We start from the raw sequence: 22,974 nt of genomic DNA on the forward strand, positions 1-22,974 counted from the left end.
TGTAGCCGTAAACAATCTAATTAAGGCGTACCTTTATATTTTATCATAGCATATAATTTTGGTGTAAAGAATTCTTAGGATTATCTCAAATCTATTTTCATATCTAATTAAAAATATTGAAACTCATAAAATAGTTAAAATCAAGTAGATCTATAAACATATGAAAATTTTGAAAATGGACAATCTAGATAGTTTGTTGCAAGATGCACTATTTTTTAGACGCAAATTCTTTCTTTTTTTCGTATATATACATCTCGATGTCAAGATGATCAATTAGTGGGTTTTTCAACAATAAAACAACCTTTTTCAATAGATTTGTGAGGTGCATCTTTAATTCTATATTTTAAGGTTGCAACCTTATATAAACTTTTTCTTTATTTAAATATTATTTAAATATCAACACTATTCGAGTTGAGTCCACATGGACCTAGAACTAGACCTAGACCTAGACCTGAATAATGTTCGGGTCCAAGATTTTGAATCTGGACTCAACCCGTCGTATCCAATTTTTTAATCCATACCTGAACCCAGGTCGAGTCTACCGGTCATATATGGTTTCATTGCCATCCCTAAAAAGGTAAACCAATGGTTTAAAAAACGGATCGGTGACCCGGATCGGGCTCCCAAAAAACCGATCGGGATCGGCGAATCAGCGATACGGATCGGGAATCGGTTGAATCGGTCAGAATAAAACTTAAAAAAAATCCGAAAAAAATATTAAAATTCATTATAAATATTGTTTTTTAGGAATTCAATAAGAAATGAGAGTACTCCATTAAGAATTTTCATGTTTTTGAATGAATATGCGAATATTGATATGTTCTTTCCCTGCATGAACCGCCATTTAATTTACATCACACAAAAGGATAAACATAGAATTATCATGGAATAAGTATACCAACATACATGGACTACAATAAAGCATAAAATTAGTAACATAAGATCTAAAAATAAAATGATAGACGACATTATTGCTCTTCTTGGTCACGCTGGTGCCATTGATTGAATTCGTTTAACAATTCATTGATTCGATCTAAAAACGAATCATCAATATTAGCAGGCGTCTGACTATTCCCAAATCCCTGAGTGTTAGTGTTTTGTTGTGTTCCCAATCTAAACTCCCCGAAGATTGTCCATCCTTCATGCTCACCTGCACTGTCGTGCTCATCCCTATACTGTTGCTGTTGGGACTCGATATGTGAATAATATGGCTGGGATAGGGTGGCCTCAGAATCATCATCTCTCTCATTTTCCCTTTGAATAATATGGATTAAAAAAAAAAATAACAAATTTTCAAAAAAAACGATCATGGATTAAAAAAAAAAAATCACAAATTTTCAAAAAAATTTATCATGGATTACAAAAAAAATTCAATCATGGAGTAAAAAAAAAAATCACAAATTTTCAAAAAATTCTATCATGGATTACAAAAAAAAATTCGATCATGGATTAAAAAAAAAAAATCACAAATTTTCAAAAAATTCAATCATGGATTACAAAAAATTCGATCATGGATTACATAAAATTCGATCATGGATTACATAAAATTCGATCATGGATTACAAAAAAAAACAAACAAAAAAAAACAAAAAATTCGATCGTGGATTACAAAAAAAGAAAAAAACAATTCGATCATGGATTACAAAAAATTCAATCATGGATTACAAAAAACTCTATCATGGGTTACAAAAAAAACAAAAAACAAAAAACAAAAAATTCGATCATGGATTACAAAAAAAAAAACAAACATTTCGATCATGGATTACACAAAAAAAACAAACATTTCGATCATAGATTACAAAACATTCGATCATGGATTACAAAAAATTCTATCATGGGTTACAAAAAAAAAAACAAAAAACAAAAAATTCGATCATGGATTACAAGAAAAAAAAACAAACATTTCGATCATGGATTACAAAAAATTCGATCATGGATTACAAAAAATTCTATCATGGGTTACAAAAAACAAAAAAAAAACAAAAAATTCGATCATGGATTACAAAAAAAAAAAAAAACAATTCAATCATGGATTACAAAAAAATCGATCAAGTACTACAAAAAAATCTATCATGGATTACAAAAAAATAAAATAAAATAATAATAATAATAAATAAAAATAATAAAATAAAAAAAAATTCCGTACGGGACTCGTCGATTCTGTACAGTGAATCGGGGAGTCACTGTGCAGAATCATCCGGTTCTCTCTAGAACCGGACGATTCCCGTTTTTTTCGTCGATTCGATCCGTCCATGGCGATTCCCGAGTCGAACCGGGTCGGCGTTTTTTAAACACTGGGATAAACTTTATATCGTGCACTTCTCAACTGAAAATAGGGTAGACTTTGTATCGTAGAAGTGTGGTGCACTTGTCAACTGAAAATATTGTTTTAATGTTGGAAAAAGATTCTAATTGACCATTTTGACTCAAGATCTAGAGATATACAAATTTTAATTTCTTAACATTACATATTTGTGACATATTATATGGACTGTCTATGTTTAAAATTTTCAAAATTTTCAAGTGGTAATATATCTGTTCGCTTCACATCATTTTTTTTTTCTAACCTTTAAATTCTTTATAAGGACACTAATATATTCATCTTTCGTATCGATGTTTTGCTGGTGCACTTTCCCCAATTAATTTTTTTTATTGTAATTTTTACCCCATATGATATTTTTCCAGCAAATACCCCCTCCCCCCGTAAAAGAAAAAGGTCAAATAAATACCAAAATCCCCTCTCCTTAATTAAAATGCCTCTCTCTCCTCTTTCCTTTCCGGCAACAGGAAAGGCAATCCGGCATGAGGTGTACTCTCTGTCGGCATAGTGTGCACGTGATCAAGCACAAGGTGCCCTCGGTTCGATAAATATGCAACACAGTCCAGTAGTTATTTTAGCTCGGTCCAGCACAAGGTGACATCAGTCCAACACTGTTTTACTTCAGTCCGACTGTTGTTTACTGCAGTCCGATATATTGTTCGCATGGTTTAACAACTGGGCATTGGGATCCAACAGTGATTTTATTGTACTGGTAGAGAACGATATATTCTCTAACTTTTGCATGTCGAGTCCAGGCTTCCCATGCAATCCGAGATCCACCATTCCATGTGATATAGAATTTATGGTCTACTTCCCTCCTAGTCCAATCTCCACCATCCATACACCAGTCAACCATTAATGGGCAGTGATGGAGAGCGAGCAAGACCTACAAATTGAGTTAATGCCTTGATCTTGTTGGACCCGCTCTCTCCATCGCTATCCATTATATGATTGGATGGTGATAACAGTTATCAATATTGGTTCTCTATGGTCTTATGGATCATTAGCATGCTTACTAATAATGGCAAAGTACACCAAAAATTAGTAGATCACCTCTATATTGTATTTGGTATTCTACCCCCACCCTTCGTTCCCCCTGACAGATGGTGGATAATAATCACAGAATTCGATGACAGACATTCACATTGAGCACAACGAATTAACCTCGCTCTTCTTCAGCATCACCGGAGGATGTCCTAGTAGTGTATAATAGATCACACATCATGGTGTATGTTATTCTTTCACCACAATACTTACCTTCCAATTACTATGCTTTCTCATGCAACAATAATGCTCAATCAGTTCTTTTAAAGAAATCAATTTAAGTGCAACATATGTGTGTATTGAAACTTGTTAGCGCCTTGGATTGCAGAGAAAAATCCTAGTATAGTAGCATTACACCAATGTGCAGCCAACAAAATTACCCCTGGGATAAGGTTTAGATGATGATGATGATATTTCAAAACACGTCCCGAGCCAAACCAAATCGGGAGGCTGATGATTATGAGCTGAACACCTAGAATTGCTTGAGTCTCATGGTTTTTCAGTATTTTAATTTTTCTGTTAAATATAACCCATCAGCCTCATAATCACCCAAGTCAGACTGGAGGACTCAGACCCAGTCAAGTCGGAGCCCGATTTCCAACTTTTGAAACACTACTATCCAGGTTGTCATAAAAGATGTAACCATGTGCGATAGAATTGAAACATGCCACAACATTAACTTGAAATGGATTAAGAAGTGAAAAGTGTTCCTCTCTACTAGGGAATGCTCCTAGTGAGCATCACTATCCAAGATGGTGTAGATTGGACAGGGGATTGTCATTAGGATCCAATCTCTACCCTCCCAACACTTACTTAGAAAGCTTACGTCATATTTTAGCTAGCAAGCCTACCACAGCACATTTCCTAGAGAGAGAGAGAGAGAGAGATTTCTTTAGGTAGAAACAGTGACATGTTTTTGTTAGAAAGGTTTTGAAGACTGGAAACCATTTCAAGCATACTTTTTGTCAGAAAAAAGCTATGAAAGAAGCTATACACATGTATACTTGTCCATGTTGTTAGACATATACTGACATCCTTCTTTAGAGAGAGAGACAGAGACACAGACATATCTTTTCTTATTTCTGAACAATCTCCACTTTGTATTCTTCTCCACATGCGCACTTTACAGATTGTGAAATGCCCTGAAAAATCAGAACCCATTTCAGATGGATCATAATCTCCTCCATCTTTATTTCAAATAAGACATATAGAAGGAAGGGAAAGCAACAATTGGAATTAGATTTCTCATTCAAACTGTTTTTTGAAGGCATGGATGAGCCTGTCAAATGGACAGTTCAGAAAGGATGCACTTTGACGATGAATAAAAAATCTGGACCGTCCATTATGGAAATGCCACTACTAAGCATGCTTCGCTGCTCAGCAAGCCAGAGATAGAAATGAGCCGCTTTACCAAAATTACTAAAACCTCCTTATTTTTGCTAAATTTCAAAGGCTTAAAATATTAAAATAAATGCTTCCTTCACTGTTCAACAACCGCAAACAAATTCTATAAAAAATTAAAAAATTCAATAATTTATATAAATAATAAAAGAGAAATAAGAATGCATAGATACCTTGAGTTGCTCTATCCTTTCTTGCAAAGACTGAAGATAGCTAATTTCCCCTGCTTTATCAGAAATCAGAGCTTTATGTTCCTCTTCCAAAGCCGATATATCCATTGCTTTCAATTCAGGCTGACACCGAGAATTAATAATTCAAACTATCAACACCAGGATAATCGCCCCAAAAATAATTACACACACAAAAGAAAAATCAAAAGATCAGAAGTATAGATGGATAACTAAGCAACAGAATATATGGAGTTATATAAGTGCGGGTTATGAATTTCTTCTAACAAACCGGAAAAGCGTCAAGTTTACGTTGCAGTTGCTCCAAGGTTTGTTTTGACTGTGAAACAACATACAGGGACCAGTTAATATGCAAGATAGTTGTGGACTTGAGGCCATTGATATTTACTATGATAGAGTTGGATCATCTATTTATGGAATCAAGAATTCTCTCTCTGCCTCTCTCATTAGCACAAAAAAGCACAGATACACACACACACAAACACACACACAGAGACCACGAAAGCAACCCATCATCCAGGCAGTAAGGTTCATGAACCAACATATGATTCTTTGATACAATTTTTTATTTATTATTTTTTTTATGATAATTGGTTCATCAGAATCTACATTTTGTGTGTGCACCCATACTCCAAAATACCAAAGTAAATTATGATTGATAATCATATCAAACTTGTATTTATTGTTATTTTCAAGTAACCGAAGTCCTGGAATTGGTATGTGACTATCAGTACCTCTGAATTTTGAGAAGCAAGTTTGGATTTTTGTTCAGTTAGTTCCTGAAGTTCAGCTTTTGCCAACTCTATTTTAGTCATGAGTACCTGACATTTCTTATTAGCTTCAGCTTCCTGCAAAACTTGCGCAAAAAGAGACATAATGTGTAAGGTTATACTAAAAGAATGACATGTAATAGCCATAGTTACTGTACTTAAGATGTTGACTATGAATCCTTTAAGAACACACTGCTTAAAACAAGAAAAACCTCGAGTTTCTCTTTGGGAAGTTGAATTTCATGACAGTTACCTGCATTACAAAATTATTCTGAAGTCAAACCCACAATTTACCACTTAAACATCAGAATTTTCATTTTTAAAAAAACTTTGAAGAAAAAAGAATACAACCCTCAAATGATATGGCCAAATACTTGAAGAATATGGTCCAAACTCCAAACTCACTGTACGCTTTTTCATAACATAAAACACTAGCAATTAACATCATACTGTATATGCTTTACAAGTCAGTCAGTGGCTAAGGAAAACGACCCAATTTTTAATCACCTACAGCTACAAGAAAGGATATCAATCTGATTAAGTGCACACTTCAACTGCTTGATGGAAAATGATTAATTTGTTCACACCATACTTAAGAAAATAATCCACGACAGAATTGACAAAGATAAAGGAGAACACAAGCTAAAACAGCTGTGTTTAGCTAGATAAAAGGGGGTGAAGAAGCATTTACTCTTCATACCTTCAAGTCTACCTCTTTTCTCTGTATTTTTTTCCACGACCTACCACACATACATGTCATTAGAAGTTATAGATGGACATTTTTTGCCGCAAAAATATATAAAACTAAAATTGAATACTTTACATAAAGCCTTGCATTTAAGCCCAAGTAATGCAGATCTACAAGATGAATTCTATTCACTAAAATTCTAAAAACGACAATTCTTTATATCTGCATATCCAAAATGTCTTTTTCATAGTTTTGGCACTTGCAAATTTAGTGAAAGTACATGAGAGCTTACTGATTTGAGCTCTTTGCCATGCTCTTGAGAATTATATGAGTCCTATTCATGAGGCAAAAGAGAAATAGGAAAAAGGAAAGAAGTAAGAAAGAAAAACAAGTCACACAAGTAAATCATCTAATGATTTGTAAAAAGTACAAAGAAAAGAGTTTACTTGACGTTCACGTAATGCAGTACTTAAGTCCTTTAGAACTTTGTTGAAATAGTTCCTGCACTATGACCATAAAAAATTACTCAATGAACTTAGTTTTTCAATTAATTGCATAGCGAACTGAAATTTGCTGAATTTTAACCTTCTCTCTTCAATCTTTGTAAACAAGCTGGCAGTTTCTTGCTGCAAAAGCTCCATGCTCTGCACATAAAAGGATCCCATGAAAAAAGACTTGAAATTGCATAGTTAAAGATTTCTCATTTATCAAGTTTTGTGTTACACATGTCAAAAAGTCAAAACTTGTGTGTGTGTGTGTGAGAGAGAGAGAGAGAGGAGAGAGAGAGAGAAAAAAGGGAGAGGAAAGAGAGAGAGAGAGAGAGAGAGAGAGAGAGAGAGAGAGAGAGAGGATGGCAAGGATACCTGAGTAAGACCTGATGATTGTGTCTCAAGATTGACAATGTTCTTATGGATGTCTAATATTTGGCAGGAAATTTCGCCTTTTTCATTCTCCATTCGAGTAGTCTCTTCTTCTACTCGTGCAGTCTCAGATTTTGCTGCCAATTTTGCAAAATCAGGCACCAAAAAATTTAGAATGTCCAAAAATGCACAAAAGATCTGGCTATTTGTCTGTAACTTTATAGTTTGTACTACTAAGTAAAGCAAATGTTGGATGAATTGCTTATGCATCCCCGAGAAATACATATTCATTTTAAAGAGGCCATCAATGTCGAGCAAAGAGGAAAGAAAAAAAAACAAAAACTAAAAAGAAAAATCAAGGTTTTTCATCATGGAAGACCCTTGTTTGTTCATCACTTAAGCTTTAGCCCGTTTTTATCCTCTCACTCTCTCTCTCTCTCTCTCTCTCTTCATAAAGTAGTTGGATGGCCTCGGATTTAGAACTTGGTTTATGCACTCAAAGGTCCCAGGGTTACATTGATCTTCTAGAAAGAGACTTTTGTGAAAAATTTATATTACGGAAAGTAATTGAAAATAACCAGGACAAAATCAGGTGATACAAAAAGTTTATCCCTTAAACCATTGATGTCAGGGAAAATATTAACAGGCTTTAGCTAGGACAGACTTTGGACTTCTCAGTCCCACTTGCACCTAAAATCTTTTTTGCTTACTTTTTCATTTTTATACCTAATACTGGAAGAAATTCAACCAAGTATCTATGATCTGAAGGTCATCTGAACTTTGATAAAGTCCCTTTGCAATTTTCTTTGCAGAAAATTTGATATTCTTTGATAATCTAGCAAAATTTGCGATTCTGATAAAATATTCACCAATTATTTAGCACCTTTCAGCAAAAATCTAAGGAATTGATGGATGATTATACAAGAAATGCTGTAAAAATAATGAGCCCTCTCCATCAATCTAATTTGATGGAATTATCAGGCAGTTTAAACCAAATCTAATGGAATCCATGGAAGATTCAGTAAGATATGCAATCAAAATATAATCCCTAGCATGCTCCAGAATTTCAATAGATACTCCCCAAACTTTGTTGGAGATTCAAGATTCAGGAATTAGCCAACATGATAACTATTTATAACTGAATAGAACAGTTGATGATCTGATTTGATCACAAACATTAACAAAAGTTCTACAAAATAATGAAAGCGTAAGTAAATAGGAACCAAAAGATGCTTCCAAATTGTCTATCGAGGAACTAATCCAAGCTTCTTTAGAACTATCACAAATAAATCAACAAATAAATATCCTAGAATAGAGTAATAATTTTTCAGAAACCAACCAAATTGTAGATCATTTTCAATGGCTTGAATGCAAGTCTTCTGCTTGTGCTCTTCCACTGAGATCTCAGCAAGCTGCTCCTCAAAACCTGCAAATTCATCAATTTCAGAGGAATGTTTATTTTTTAAAAAATAATATTAAAATCACATAAATTCAAATATACTAGGATCAAGCAAAATTCAATATCATAACTGAGAAATCCCTAAAATCAAAGACGATCAAGCAGAGATACCATTCATTTGCGAGCGCAGGTTCTTCATATGTTGCAGATATTCCTCCATTGTGTTGCAAACCCTAAAAAAGCAACGGAAATTGCATAAGTAGATGAACAATTGGGTCTCCGTTGCCCTAATTAACTAGAATTAAGGCTTTGAGACAATACGCACTCAATGGGCCTCTTTTTTACTCTCTGTGAACACAATTCGTCTCAGTTTCAGGTGTGAAGTGAGTTCCTCCTTATAGAAGTTCGAGTTTTCCCGCCTTTCCTGATCCGGGGTAGTTTCGTTGCAGGGGCGTAAGGGTTAATTTCTAATTTGGACGGTTTGTCTGAATTCTAAGATTCATATGTGGAAATGAGGCCCCTCTTATCAATTTTTGGAGACGAAGTTTTGGATCAATTATTCTTGGACCCGATTTCTATGCGGGGCGAGCTGTTATGTGAAGAAATGACGGCTTCTTAATAAATCTATTTTTGAGATGAATTTTAAGATTTAATTTTTAAGGACATGTAATCTCTAACATGGAGATCATAATATAAAATAAATAAATAAATTTTAAAAGCTAAAAATAATGATTTTAATAAAAAAACATTCGGACCGTTAGTTTTTTTTTTTTTAGATGGAACACCGACTTGCATTCATCTTTAAGATGAATGCTTTACACTTTCTAGGCCTCATATGTAGAAATTCAGTCCAGGCCACATGAAACAATTTTCCTAAATAAATATACTCGAAAAATATTAGGCATAATCTATCCACCATTCTGAACTATGTCAGGCCCTCTCTTTCAATATGAACTGTTTAACTTAACTTATGCTACAGTATAAGCTCTATGTCTCACAGAATCTCGGGCAATAGCCACAGTATCAAGCCATTCACTAAAGAGAGATTGGATACACGTACTATGCGGCCAATCTGCATATTTTATAAATGCAGGCTTGACAATATAATATATTTTTGGGAAATTATCGCTAATATACCAATTTTACAATAATCGAAAAAAAAAACCCCCAATTTTTCAAAACCTCGCCTAAACCCTTTCTCACAATTTTTGGCTTTTTCAAACCAAAATAACATTCACCGTAGTCTTCTTACCGTAATAGATACCCTTTCTCACAGTTTTTGGCTTTTTTTGGACCAAAATAACCTTCACCCGTAGTCTTCTTACCGTAATAGATACTAAGATTTACGGTAATTAAAGTAGTATTACGGTACTTTAATTACTATAATAGTATTACGATACTTTAATTACCGCAATAGTATTAGGGTACTTTAATTATAGAAACATTTTTCTTGTCAATTACAAACTACTTTAATTACCATAATAGTATTTGGGTACTGTAATTATAGAAACATTTTCCTTGTCAATTAGAAACACCTATTGGTTGAAAAGCTTCAAACCAAAGATAATATTAAGGCTACCCCTCTCCTCCTGCTTTGTAAACTTGTCGTGGAAGCACTGTAATCTTCACTCTTAAGATGTAACGATGTACTCTTAGGATGAACCTTGGCTAAGATTGCATATTCTATATAGTATTTTAACCGCCTCTACAACACTGCCCCTCTGTTTACATCTATTTTTCTTATCTTCCTTATTACACCAAGGAAGGCCTTAGAACCAGAGATTTTAGTTTTTTCTCTCTACACGGTCCAGTGTGAGCTCCAAGAATGCCTACAAAATGAAAGAGGGGGAGAAGAAGAGGTTTGAACATCAATCTCTTTTTTTTGTAGGATTCATAAAACAATAGCTTAAAAGGGTGTGGGAAGAGCGTGGAGCATTAGTTTCTTATTTCTACAGGCTTCGTAAAACAATAGCTTCAATGGATATGAGGCTTTCAGAAGTAATATCTACCTTCAATATGTAATATGTTACTACGCTAGCCTCTTATCCGTCAAGTGATGCAACATACAAAATGAAAAGAATCATTTCAAATTTATGTGGAGAATGAAGTTGCTGTAAAATCTATCGGTTTTATGTGGTCTTTAAAGGCCTTATGAGTGTGTAATGAAAAACATTTATTATAGTAAAAAATGAACTCAGTGGGAGTGTGGTCCCTCGGGGACCATATTAAGCAAATGATGTTTACTGATACTAGACTGTGCTTGACGTTCTAGGCCAGATGGTTAAAAAACCCAAGGTACCTGGGCATAGAGAATAAATCGAGAAGGGTTATATGTTATCCCTCGACGAGATCGGAGTTTATGTTTAGATGAGTAAGTCGAGGGACTGTGTGACCCTTGTGTGTGATGGTAGGCCTACAGAGGCGAGAGCCAAAACCTCATCCATGATCCATCACACGGCATGCATATCGATAGATCGTTTGAGAAAGCCAGATATCCACCTTTGAGTGAAGCGTATGCATGTGCGAGAGATACTCATATGCACCATAGAGTTGTGGTCGCATCAGGCCGTGGTGATCTTGACTCGTCGCTAGAGGAGGACATGTAATCCACTGATTGGGATTATGATCCCTTGTCTTATCGGTCAGACTTTAGTGACCCGCTAATGAGTCCTTGCTTGTACTGTAGGTCAAGGAAACCATTGAGTCGGTTCGATAAAGCAAGTGTGGTCTGTAGTCCACAGTTGAAGGTGGAGTGCCCCATGATCACTGATGGAATTCTTGAACCATATGGATCTATTTCCCATAATATTAATTTAATTGTGTTCATTTTATTATAGAAATTATTTTATATTTATTATTTGAAATTTTATGAGTCTATTAATGTAACAATCCTAAACTTTCAAAAAAAAAAAAAATAAAAAAAAAATAAAAAAAAATTAAACTTTTAATACATGATGATTCGTTTGAACATGATGGTGTTTAGGGACCATCGCTACTTTTCAAAGCTTTTCGTTTAAAAGCTTTGTGTTTCCTTGCTCTTGCCACGTCCACTAAAGGACGTGGGCTTTAGGTGTTTAAAGCGTAAACTAATGCTCACACCTGTAACGTAATAAAAGCTTGAGGTGTTTAAAGCGTAAACTAATGCTCACACCTGTAACGTAATAAAAGCTTGAGGTGTTTAAAGGGTAAACTAACGCTCACACCTGTAACGTAATAAAAGAATAAAATAATATGTTAGTAGAATTTAAATTCAGAGAGGTGAAGACTCTTACCTTAGAAAACTTTTGAGATTTTTTCTCAGGTCGAAACACAGTGAACTTCTCTCTCGAGCCGAATTTTTATCGGAAGCTCCCTCTCAAATATTTGTGAGTAAGTGACATCGTCTTCCTGAAAAATAGTCTGTTTTTAATAAATAGTGATATTTCCGTCCAGGATCTTTATTTTATAAGTTTTGTGTGTAAGTGACCCCATTGTCTCGAAAAATAATCCATTCTTTTTAAAAATAAAATGAAATAATTATTTCTGCTTATTATCATGAATTTTAGGCGCGATAAATTTTATGCGCACGTGACCTCATTATCTTGAAAAATAATCTTTTTAATAAAAATTGTGATATTTTATCTATGTTAGAAATTTTGAATGCTGTAAATTAGAAAAATAAATTTATTTATTTTTCTTGTTTATTGTTAGAAATAAATGTGATATTTCTGGTTTTAGTAAAATTGTGATATTTCTTTCTACCGTTCTGAATATTTAGACATTCTAAAATTCATGTGCAAATGACTGCCTTATTATTTAAAAAATTGACATTTTTGCAATTGATTATAATATTGTTGTGAAATGTTTATTTGTGGATTGATATCTCATAAATTGTGATAATTCCGTATTCTTGAATTTTTTATAAGAGTTTTTCTATACATATTAAATTGGCAATTATGCTAGAATGCCTTTACAAACTGCTACCTTTCTAAATTTGAGCCCAAAATATTTGATTGGTTATTTTTTAAATGTTATAGAACGTGACTGTTATTAATGGTTTAAGTGAAATTCATATTAATGATTTCAGTGATATGTTGAGTACATGATATTGCTGCTTTCGAATGTTTAAAGAGATTTAGAAATAATTTAAGTATGCAAATGGACTCATCCGGTTCGCCGGTGAGGTATAAGTAGACCTATCTGGGACGCTGGTAGGGATTAAGTGGACTCATCCGGTACGCCGGTGAGGTATAAGTGGACCTGCAGGGATTAAGTGGACCTATCTGGGACGCCGATAGGGATTAAGTGGAACCATCAAGACGCTGATGGGGTATATAGGTGACCTACTTGGGACGCCAGTAGGGTATTTTGTGAAATCCTTTGAATTATGCACTGCCGTTAAAAGTGTTATAAGCATTTCAATTACTTGGATTATACTTAATTATGCATTTATTGAAAGTGAAACTGTTGATGCATTTCTGTTAATAGATCTCATTTTGGAAAATATTGATATCTTTCAATCATGATTATTTTTAGGATTATGATGATCACTTACTGAGTAGCCAAACTCATCAAACTATGATAAACATTTTTCAGGATAACTGCGGTTTCATTTGAGTGCTCGTCAGGATCAACTTTGGGAAGATATTGAAGTTGTGCTTAAACTTTCTTTTGTTACTTTTTAAAATTCGCCATTGTAAATTTGTCCTAAAAAGAGATGTATATATATGTTTTGACTACCACATCTCAGGAATATCAGTATTGTAAATTCTTGGGGTGTGACAGTTAATATCTTATTTATAATTTTTTGACTTATAAAATGAAGATATTCATTTTACAAAGTTATAAAAATTCAAATAATGTTTTAAAATTCTTTTGTTAATTTTATAATTTTTATAAAATCTCATGGGGGCACATAGTGCACATGGGCCCCCCATGTGGTAAGAGGTGGGGCCCACACGTGCCACATATGGGTGGCGTGCCCCACCCATTTAGATCCCTTTTTGGTTGCTTTATGATAAGTTTTAAAAGTTTGGAAAGTGTATCTTATGACACGTGGTCAATTTGTAATATAGTAAATATTGACCATTAAATGAGATAACATATATTAACTTGATATTATTTGATATATTGTTATCAAATATATGAGATGGATTATGCAATTTTATGGAATGCATGATATTTTAATAGATTGTAAATTAAATATATTGATGGGAAAATTATTTAAAGAAAAGAGAATAATGGTCTATGCACCTTCTATAATGTTGATGGCTCATCTATGGAATTGATGGCTCAGATCTCTCACCTCACAAGTCACTTTGATCAACGGTCCATATTCAATCTTAATAAATAGTCAAACTATGAGAAATCCTAAAAAATCCTAAACCGAACTTTGCACTATAAATAGGGGTGTACCCTCTCCTGTTATCTACACCTTCTCTATCCCACAACTCTCTCTCACATCTCTCTCCTAAAGGGGCATGCCCCACTCTCTCTCCTCAGGGTTTCTCTCTCTAACCCTCACTCTCTCCTAAGACCCATGAGGGCATGCCCCAACCTTAGGCCTCCTACTCTCTCTCCTCAATATTTCTCTCTCTAACCCTCTCTCTCCTAAGACCCATAGGGGCACGGCCCAACCCTAAGCCTCATACTCTCTCTCCCTCTCTCTCTCTCTCTCTCTCTCTCTCTCTCTCTCTCTCTCGACCTAAAGATACTAACGGTTGGGCAGTTAGGGTTAATCCTAAATTATTTTGGGGTTAAGGTTTTTGTAGAGATTTAAAGGGGTTTACGAGGTGTGGCAAAAATTAGCTCTCTCGGTTCGAGATTGAAGCTAGACCGCCAACCCCGTTCCATTGGATTTTGGTGACTCGGTGTTGAGTGTAATAAGCCCGGTTGAGGTAATCTCCGGCATCTTCTTTTATTTCATGCAAATTTATCTTTATTCTCGAGCATAATATTTAGTTGTATAAATGACATCAAGTGGTTGAGTCTTATTTTATTGTTAAGTTGCCTTTATTTTGAAATATTTATCGATTGTAATAAGACCATCTATAAGTAATCTTTTTTGTCAAAGCAAAAGGGGTGATTAAAAAATGATAAATAAATAAATTATATTCACTGGCAAAAGATCACACGTGTCTTTCTTTTATCAGTATCAGAGCTAGTTGTACTTGATTGCCATTGGGAGTCTTTTCTTATTTTTGCTTGAGAATAGAAAGATGTGGCAGCACGTACCTTCATCTCAGAGATCCTGAAAACCGAGAGGTTTGATGGGACCAACTATACTTCCTAGAAAAAAAATCAAATATGTGCTCTATGAAAAAAACTTGCATAAGGTACTCTGTGAGGACTGATCTCGTCATCCAACTGACGACTCTTCTCAATAAATTAAAGATGAGTACGCCAGTTGGAAGAGGAGGAACCTGAGATGCAAGCACATTCTTTTATGTACCATAACTGACTCGTATGCTTCTAAGTATGAGTCAAACTCTACTGTAAGTGGGATTTTTGATAGATTTTAAAGAGAATATGCTGAACCATCTCTCATAAAGCAAACCATGGCTATGAGGAGAGTTACAAATGATAAAAGGTGTCAAGTTTGTAGATCATGTGCACGTCTTTCGCGCGCTAGTCAGAGAGCTAGAAGACACAGGCATGAAATGAAATGAATCTATGTAAGTGATTCATCTCATAAATTCATTTCATAATTCATGGGAGACCTTCATATCTTTCATCTCGACCAAAAAGACGGCACTAAAACTGAAGGAGCTCATCACTACAATCAAAGCAGAAGAGGAAAGGAAAAATTCAAGGCAAGCACTGACAACAACTCCAAGGGAAGCCGTGCATATGGTAAAAACTCCATATTCTTCTAAATTTAAAAAAAGAAATAGAAGAAATTATTCTAGGAAGACAAGATATTTCAAACAGAGAGTTTTTGGAAATAAGGGAGCAAAAAGAGAGACTCAAACCTGTTTTATTTGCAAGAAGGTGAGCCACATAGCCAATAGTTATCGGTTCAACAAATCTAGAGGGATCAACACATGTGTGGTCTTTGAGTCTATGATGGCTGACCCCAATGAGCTTCTTGGTGTTTTGACTCAGGGGCAATGACCCATGTTATAAACACCAATGAAGATTTTCGTTCTTTCACTCTCATGGGGCCAGTGCAGTAACATATTTATATGGGAGGAAATCAGAAGACTGATGTATTTGGAGTTGGAGATTTTGAGTTGAAATTGAAGTGTGTGAGCACTATGATCATAAAGCAAACACTTTATGCTCCTGATATGAGGAAGTGCTTAATTTCGATTCCTAAGATGTCTATGGCTAGATTCATGACCACTTTCATTGGGGAGAAAGTGGTGGTCAAGAAGGAGAAAAATGTGATCATGATTAGAAGACTTGTAGACGGGCTATTTACTATTGAAATAAAAGAGAACATTGCTTATGTCTCGTCCCTTAATGAATTAGATGCTACCCCTATGACATATGAGGTATGACACATTAATATAAAACGAAAGGAAAGATTGAAAAATGACGACATTCTTCAAAATTACAAGGGAGATTTATCGAAAGTGTGCGAATCTTGTATGCAAGGAAAATTGATAAGGAAAAATACCACCAGGGCAAAAAGAGCTACTAGCGTATTGAAAATCATTCATAGTGACATATGTGGACCTATGAATGTGATCATCAAAAGTAGAAAAAGATATTTCATCACTTTTATAGATGACCACTCGCGATGTGGCCTTGTGTACTTTATTCATACAAAATAAGAAGCCCAAAAAAAAATTCAAATAATATAAGGCCGAAGTAGATAATCAAACCAACTTGAAAATCAAAGTCCTTAGAACTGATAGATGGGAGGAATATTCATCTGATCTTTTCGAAAAACTCTGCGTTGAAAATGGAATTATCCATCAATACACCATGCCTTATACTTCCAAACAAAATGGTATCGATGAGAGACGAAATATGACCTTAGCTGAAATGGTAAGGAGTATGATGGGGCATGCAAATCTCTCCTTAGACTTTTGGGGAGAAGCCGTGTTTATGGCATACTACATCCTTAATTGAACTCCCACAAAAGCTGTCCCACTTACTCCTCACAAAATTTTCACAGGTCATACTCCCTCCCTTGATCACTTGAGAGTTTAGGGTTACTCAGCCCATGTCTTTATCCCACACCAAAATAGAACCAAATTGCGACCCAAGACTGTCAAATCCATTTTCATTGGTTACCCAGATTATGGTAAGGGGTATCGATTATACAACATTGAAACATGAGCAGTCATTGAGAGCCGCGATGCTTACTTCTTCGAGGAAGAATTCCTTTAATCGAAGGTGAGTAGAAAACAAGCCGACTTCTTTGATGATGCAAAAAACAAGGATATAGTTCGAGAACCTGAACTTGAAACTTCGAAACAATCCCAACCTGAACATGAGCCTCCTAAAGATAGTGAACCGTTACCCGAACCAATACGAAGTAACCAAGTTAGTAGACCACCTATGTACCTAGAACAATTTATCTACCTTGGGGAACATTTTGATAGTTGGGCAAGATCTAGATTTTGAGCCTAAAACCTACCATGAAGCCTTGTCCTGCTCTGAAAGAGAATACTAGGTTCAAGCATTGAAAGATGAGTATGCTTCCATTAACCAAAACCATGTGTGGTAATTAGTACCTCTATCTCGAAAATGCAAAGCCATTGGTTGTAAGTAGATTTTCAAGAAAAAATTGAACTCTGAAGAAAAAATGTAAAAATACATAGCTAGGTTGGTTGCAAAAAGGTTTCACCTAAAAAGAATGGATAGATTATGAAAAAACATTTTCCCCGGTTGTCAAATTTCCATCCATCCGATTCCTTATAACTATAGCAGCCTATTTTGACTTTGAGGTTCATCAAATGAATGTCAAAATAACATTTCTAAATGGGGATTTAGAAGAAAAAATTTACATGACCTAACCTGAGGGATTTGAGGAGAAAGGGAAAGAGAACTTAATATGCAAACTTAATAAATTCCTTTATGGCCTGAAACAAGCATCGCGACAGTTCCAAGAGACCCTTGCTCTTGCAGAGTTGTCTACAAATAATGAGGATTATTGCATATATCAAAAGGTCAGTAGAAGTGATGTGGTCTTTATATCGTTTTATGTTGATAATATGTTAATTGTTAGTAGCTCAATTGCCCTAATAGTAGAGACAAAAAATTTTCTTACACAACACTTTGATATGAAGGATCTTGGAGAAGCTTCGTATGTATTAGGCATCAAGATAATAAGAAATAAGAGAAAGTAGGATATCCAACTTTTCCAAGCAACCTACTGTAAGAGGATACTGAAAAAGTTTAATATGAGTATGTGTAAGCCCATTAGACGAAGCTTAGTAATAAAATATGTCATACCAAAGATATGGATATAAGAGGCATGGAGAGAGTGTCATACAAGAGCGTAGTTGGGTCCCATATGTACACCATGACGGGAACAAAGCCTGACTTATCATTCGTCATGAGTCTGGTGAGCCATTTCCAAAGAATCCAGGAGATGAGCATTAGAAAGCAGGAAAAAGAATTCTCAGATATTCAAAGGGGACCATGAACTATGCGCTCACATATAAAGGAAGAACTGAAATAGCAATATAGGGATATTCAGATGCAAGCTATCTCGTAGATCCAAATGATACGAAGTCTACATCTAGGTATGTGTTTATGTTTTGAGAGAGTGCGGTTTCTTGGAAGTCAAAGAAACAAGATATAGTGGAATTATCCACCATAGAATCCGAGTATGTAACATGCTATCTAGCAGCCAAGGAGGCCGTGTGGATTAATAAATTTCTTAATCAACTTAATTTTCATCCTGTACGTTATGAGGCAGTACGTATTTTATACGACAACACGACGGTTATTTGTGTCTTTAAGGAGCATCAATTTCATAAGAATTCGAAGCATTTCAAGCCATACTTCTATAACCTGAGAAATGAGGTGAGATTGAAAGAGATCGATATCAGCTACATATCTACAGATTTTATGATTGCAGACCCTCTGACTATGGGAGTTGTCCCTAATATTTTTGTAAGACATGTGAGAGAGATAGGGATGAGAGAACGTGAGGAAGAGAGTATGTAAGGCCTTCAAAGGCCAAGTGGGAGATGTTGGGTTTATGTGGCGTTTAAAGGCCTTATGAGTGTTGAAAAATATTTATTATAGTGGAAGATAAACTTAGTATGAGTGTGGTCATTCGGGAACTATACTAAATAAATAATGTTTGTTGATACCGGACTATGCTTGACGTTCTAGGTCAGTCGGTTGGAAAACCCAAGGTACCTGAGCATAGAGAATAAACCGAGAAGGGTTATGGGTTATCCCTTGATGAGGTCAGAGCTTATGCCTGGATGAGTGAGCCGAGGGACTGTGTGACCCTTGTGTATGATGGTAGGTCTACAGAGACGAGGGTCAAAACATCATCCATGATCCATCACACGGCATGCATATCAATAGATCGTTCGGAAAAGTCGGATATCCACATTTGGGTGAAGCATATGCATATGCGAGAGATACCACTATGTACCATAGAGCTATGGTCGCATCAGGTCGTGGTGACTTTGACTCGTCTCTAAGGGAGGACCTGTAATCCACTGATTGGGATTGCCACCCCTTGTCTCATCGGCCAGACTTTGGTGACCAGCTAATGAGCCCCTATTTGGACTGTGGGTCAAACATTGGGTCGATTCAATAAAACAAGTGTGGTCTGTAGTCCACAGTTGAAAGTGGAGTGCCCCCTGATCGCTGATGTAATTCCTGAACCATATGGATCTATTTCTCATTATATTAATTTAACTGTGTTCATTTTATTATAAAAATTATTTTAGATTTATTATTTGAATTTTTATGAGTCTTTTACTATTTTATTTATAATTTTTGGACTTATAAAATGAAGGTATTTATTTTGCAAAGTTATAAAAATTCAAATAATGTTTTAAAATTATTTTATTAATTTTAAAAATTTTATAAAATCTCATGGGGACCCATAGTGCACATGGGCCCGCCATGTGGCAAGAGGTGAGGCCCACACGTGCCACATATGGGTGCCACATATGGGTGGCACGCCCCACCCCTTTGGATCACTTTTTGGTTGCTTTGTGATAAGTTTTAAAAGTTTGGAAAATGTATCTTATGACAAGTGATCAAATTGTATATAGTAAATATTGACCATATCTTATCTAAATGTGATAGCATATATTAACTTGATATTATTTGATATATTCTTATGGAATATATGAGATGGATTATGCAATTTTATGGAATGCATGATATTTTAATAGATTGTAAATTAAATATATTGATAGGAAAATGGTTTAAAGAAATGAGGACCATGGTCCATGCACATTCTATAATGTTGATGGCCTATTTATGGAATTGATAACTCAGATCTCCCACCCCACAAATCACCCTGATCAATAGTCTATATTCAATTTCAAGAAAGATGCAAACTATGAGAAACCCTAAAAAACCCTAAACCTACATTTGCACTATAAATAGGGGTGTACCCTCCCCTATTCTCTACACCTTCTCTGTCCCACAACTCTCTCTCTCTCTCTCATCTCTCTCCTAGAGGGCCACACTCCACTCTCTCTCCTCAGGGTTTCTCTCTCTAACCCTCTCCTCTCCTAAGACCCATAAGGGGTACGCTCCAACCCTAGGCCTCCTACTCTCTCTCCTCAGGGTTTCTCTCTCTAACCTTTTCTCTCTCCTAAGACCCATAGGGGCATGCCCCAACCTTAAGCTGCCTACTCTCTCTCCTCAAGGTTTCCCTCTCTAACCCTCTCTCTCCCCCAACACCCATAGGGGCCACGCCCTAACCCTAAGCCTCCTACTCTCTCTCTCTCTCTTGATCTAAAGATACTAAGGGTTGAGAAATTAGGGTTAATCCTAAATTATTTTGGGGTTAAGGTTTTTGTAGAGATTTAAGGGTGCTTTCTCGGTTTGGCCGAAATTAGTTTTTTCAGTTCGAGATTGAAGCCAGACCGCCGATCCCGTGCTATCAGATGTTGGTGACTCGGTGTGGGGTGTAATAAGCTTGATTGAGGTAATCTTCGACATCTTCTTTTATTTCATTTAAATTTATCTTTATTCTCAAGCATAATGTTTAGTTGTATAAATGACATCAAGTGGTTGAGTCTTATTTTATTGTTAAGTTGCATTTATTTTGAAATATTTTTTAATGTAATAAGGCCATCTGTAAGCGATCCTTTTGCCAAAGCAAAAAGGATGATTAAAATAATAATAATAATAAATAAATAAATTATATTCACCAGCAAAAGCTCACATAAGTCTTTCTTTCAAAATCATCACTCATGCTTTTATTTTGCAGGCATTCTTGGAGTTCACACTGGATCGTGTAGAGAGATAAAACTGAAAACTCCAGTTATAAGGCCTTTCCTTAGTGTAACATGGAAGATAAAAAAAGGCAAGAAAAATCAGAGGGTGTGAGACCCACCCATTGTTCTGTTTTTTAACTATAATGCATTTTAATTGGATAAGTTGTAGAGAGAGAAAGTAACAGGCCCATCAATCATAGAGAATTTTGAGATATACTCATGATCTGATTTCGACAAAATTTTGTGAGTTGATTCTGGAAGAGATACACGCCTTCTTGGGGAATGGCATGTCATGAGTTGAGGTTCTCTCTTTCTCTTTTTCTCTCTTTGTGGAAATTGGTTTATCTATGTAAGCCTTTTTTTTCATTGTTTGGTTGTTTATGAAAATTCAAAATATTATTGTACTAAGATTGCTGTAAAGAATGTGAGAACCTTTACGGTAATTTAATTACCATAACTCTACCTCAACATATTACAGTATTTTAATTATCGTAATGATCTTTCAATTTATTACGGTATTTTAATTACCGTAAAACTAAAATATAAAATTACCGTAAAGCTTAATATGTTTTACGGTAAAAAGACTACCGTAAATGGTATTTTCATCCTAAAAAAGCCGAAACTTGAGAAAAAGGGTGTAGGCGAGGTTTTGGAAAGTTGTGGTTTTTTTTTTCGATTTTATTAAGATATAGGTATATTAGCGATAATTACCTTATATTTTTAAATATAATTTAATTCTAATTTTTAGAGAAATGAGATCATGAATATGGAAAAAAAAATTGAAAACTAAAAATAATTATTATATTAAAAAAACATTTGGACAATTAGTTGCACTCGGTTTTAGATGAACCATGTGTTTATGTCCCTCTTTAAGATGGACGCTTTATACCTTTAGACCACATATTGTAGAAATGCGGTCCAGCCCGCATGAAACAATTTTTCTTTTTTTTTTGGTAAACGGCAATTTCCTATTATAAGCGTGAGTTATTTTTGTGTGCAAGGTTTAAGGATCGAAGTAAGGCGTAACTCCAAACTCTCCCTAATAATACAGTTTGTGGAAACAAACTTTTATTATGATGGCCTAAAAATCTATTTCATCTTACTTATTATTTTTGAAGTTCCAAAAATAAGGCCGATTAAATCTATAAATACTTGAAAAACTTGAAAATAGATGAATCAAATAATGCCGTTTACAAGATGTACTACTTTTTGGATTTGAAATCTTTTTTCTTTTATTTTTTTTTATATTTTACATCTAAATGTCAAGATGACCAATTTGAGAGTTTTTCAATATTAGAGCAACTTTTTTGTGTGGGTTTTTTAGATGCGCCTCTCTTTGTTAATATAAGGTTGATGCTTGATATAATTTTTTTTGGGGGGCTTAATATTTACTTTTCTGGTTTTAGGCACATATATAGTATGCTCCCATAGGAGGAGGATACTATACACTTGGCCCTTGGGTAAAAGACCAACTCGAGAAGATTTATTGTGACTTCAAGTTTTAGGATTACCAAATGATTATTTTCATAATAAAATTATATTTTGAGTTATTTAAATCTTAAATCTCACCATCTAAAAATTGGACAATTTTTATTAAATATTGAGTATTATCCCTGACTTACCGTAGAAAGACAATTGAGTCAATTTGCTATGTTAATCTTGTATGCCATCTCTCTTGTTACTTTTTCAGTGCATAAAATCTATCTTAGAAATGAATTTTGAATATAAAATTTGACGAGCAATATGTTTTTCATTTATGAGTCTTAAAAATAATAAAATCTTAAAGATGAATTATTTTATGAAATTGTCATTTAATTATTTTCAATTAATATATTTACAAGATTTAAATTTTATCTTTATTAAATTCATAATTGCAGTATACACACTTGTTAAATATTTAGATCTAAAATCATCATTTAAACCTTATCTCAATTATATGAGGTGA

At 34.7% G+C, this 22,974-nt stretch overlaps 1 protein-coding gene across 19 annotated transcripts; it reads right to left on the reverse strand.

Annotated features, from left to right (window-relative positions):
• Positions 1–4,251: 4,251 nt before the first annotated feature.
• Positions 4,252–9,261, reverse strand: LOC18428537 (uncharacterized). Of its 19 annotated transcripts, none has more exons than XR_016042222.1 (14): positions 8,996–9,261; positions 8,842–8,903; positions 8,611–8,697; positions 7,275–7,408; positions 6,997–7,055; positions 6,858–6,912; positions 6,704–6,745; positions 6,424–6,463; positions 6,075–6,134; positions 5,936–5,976; positions 5,775–5,809; positions 5,225–5,272; positions 4,939–5,058; positions 4,252–4,506 (listed from the first exon to the last, which is right to left on the reverse strand). XR_016042222.1 is itself a non-coding variant. In XM_088849110.1 (14 exons), the coding sequence occupies exons 2-14, from the start codon at positions 8,888–8,890 to the stop codon at positions 4,441–4,443; spliced, it is 828 nt and encodes a 275-aa protein (XP_088705236.1). In that variant the 5' UTR covers positions 8,891–8,903; positions 8,996–9,261; the 3' UTR covers positions 4,252–4,440. The 19 variants fall into 19 exon arrangements, 11 of the variants coding, with proteins under 11 accessions (XP_088705236.1, XP_088705232.1, XP_088705240.1 ...); XR_016042223.1 differs by having other exon boundaries at positions 5,688–5,809; XM_088849110.1 differs by having other exon boundaries at positions 5,775–5,801.
• Positions 9,262–22,974: the final 13,713 nt, after the last annotated feature.

The sequence above is a fragment of the Amborella trichopoda genome, chromosome 10, assembly GCF_054954075.1.
Source record: "Amborella trichopoda isolate Santa Cruz 75 chromosome 10, AtrichopodaSantaCruz75HAP2 v2.0, whole genome shotgun sequence".
Classification (NCBI taxonomy): domain Eukaryota; kingdom Viridiplantae; phylum Streptophyta; class Magnoliopsida; order Amborellales; family Amborellaceae; genus Amborella; species Amborella trichopoda.

What these genes read in the sequence shown, in the direction of transcription:
- LOC18428537 (XM_088849106.1), bottom strand. Translation starts at nt 8,890, where the DNA reads ATGGAGGAATATCTGCAACATATGAAGAACCTGCGCTCGCAAATGAAT. An exon ending in AATCATCAGGTCTTACTCAG is followed by an intron (nt 7,056 to 7,274) that starts GTATCCTTGCCA and finishes TTTTATGTGCAG; the next exon opens with AGCATGGAGCTTTTGCAGCA. An exon ending in TTGCTTCTCAAAATTCAGAG is followed by an intron (nt 5,273 to 5,687) that starts GTACTGATAGTC and finishes GTTGTTTCACAG; the next exon opens with TCAAAACAAACCTTGGAGCA.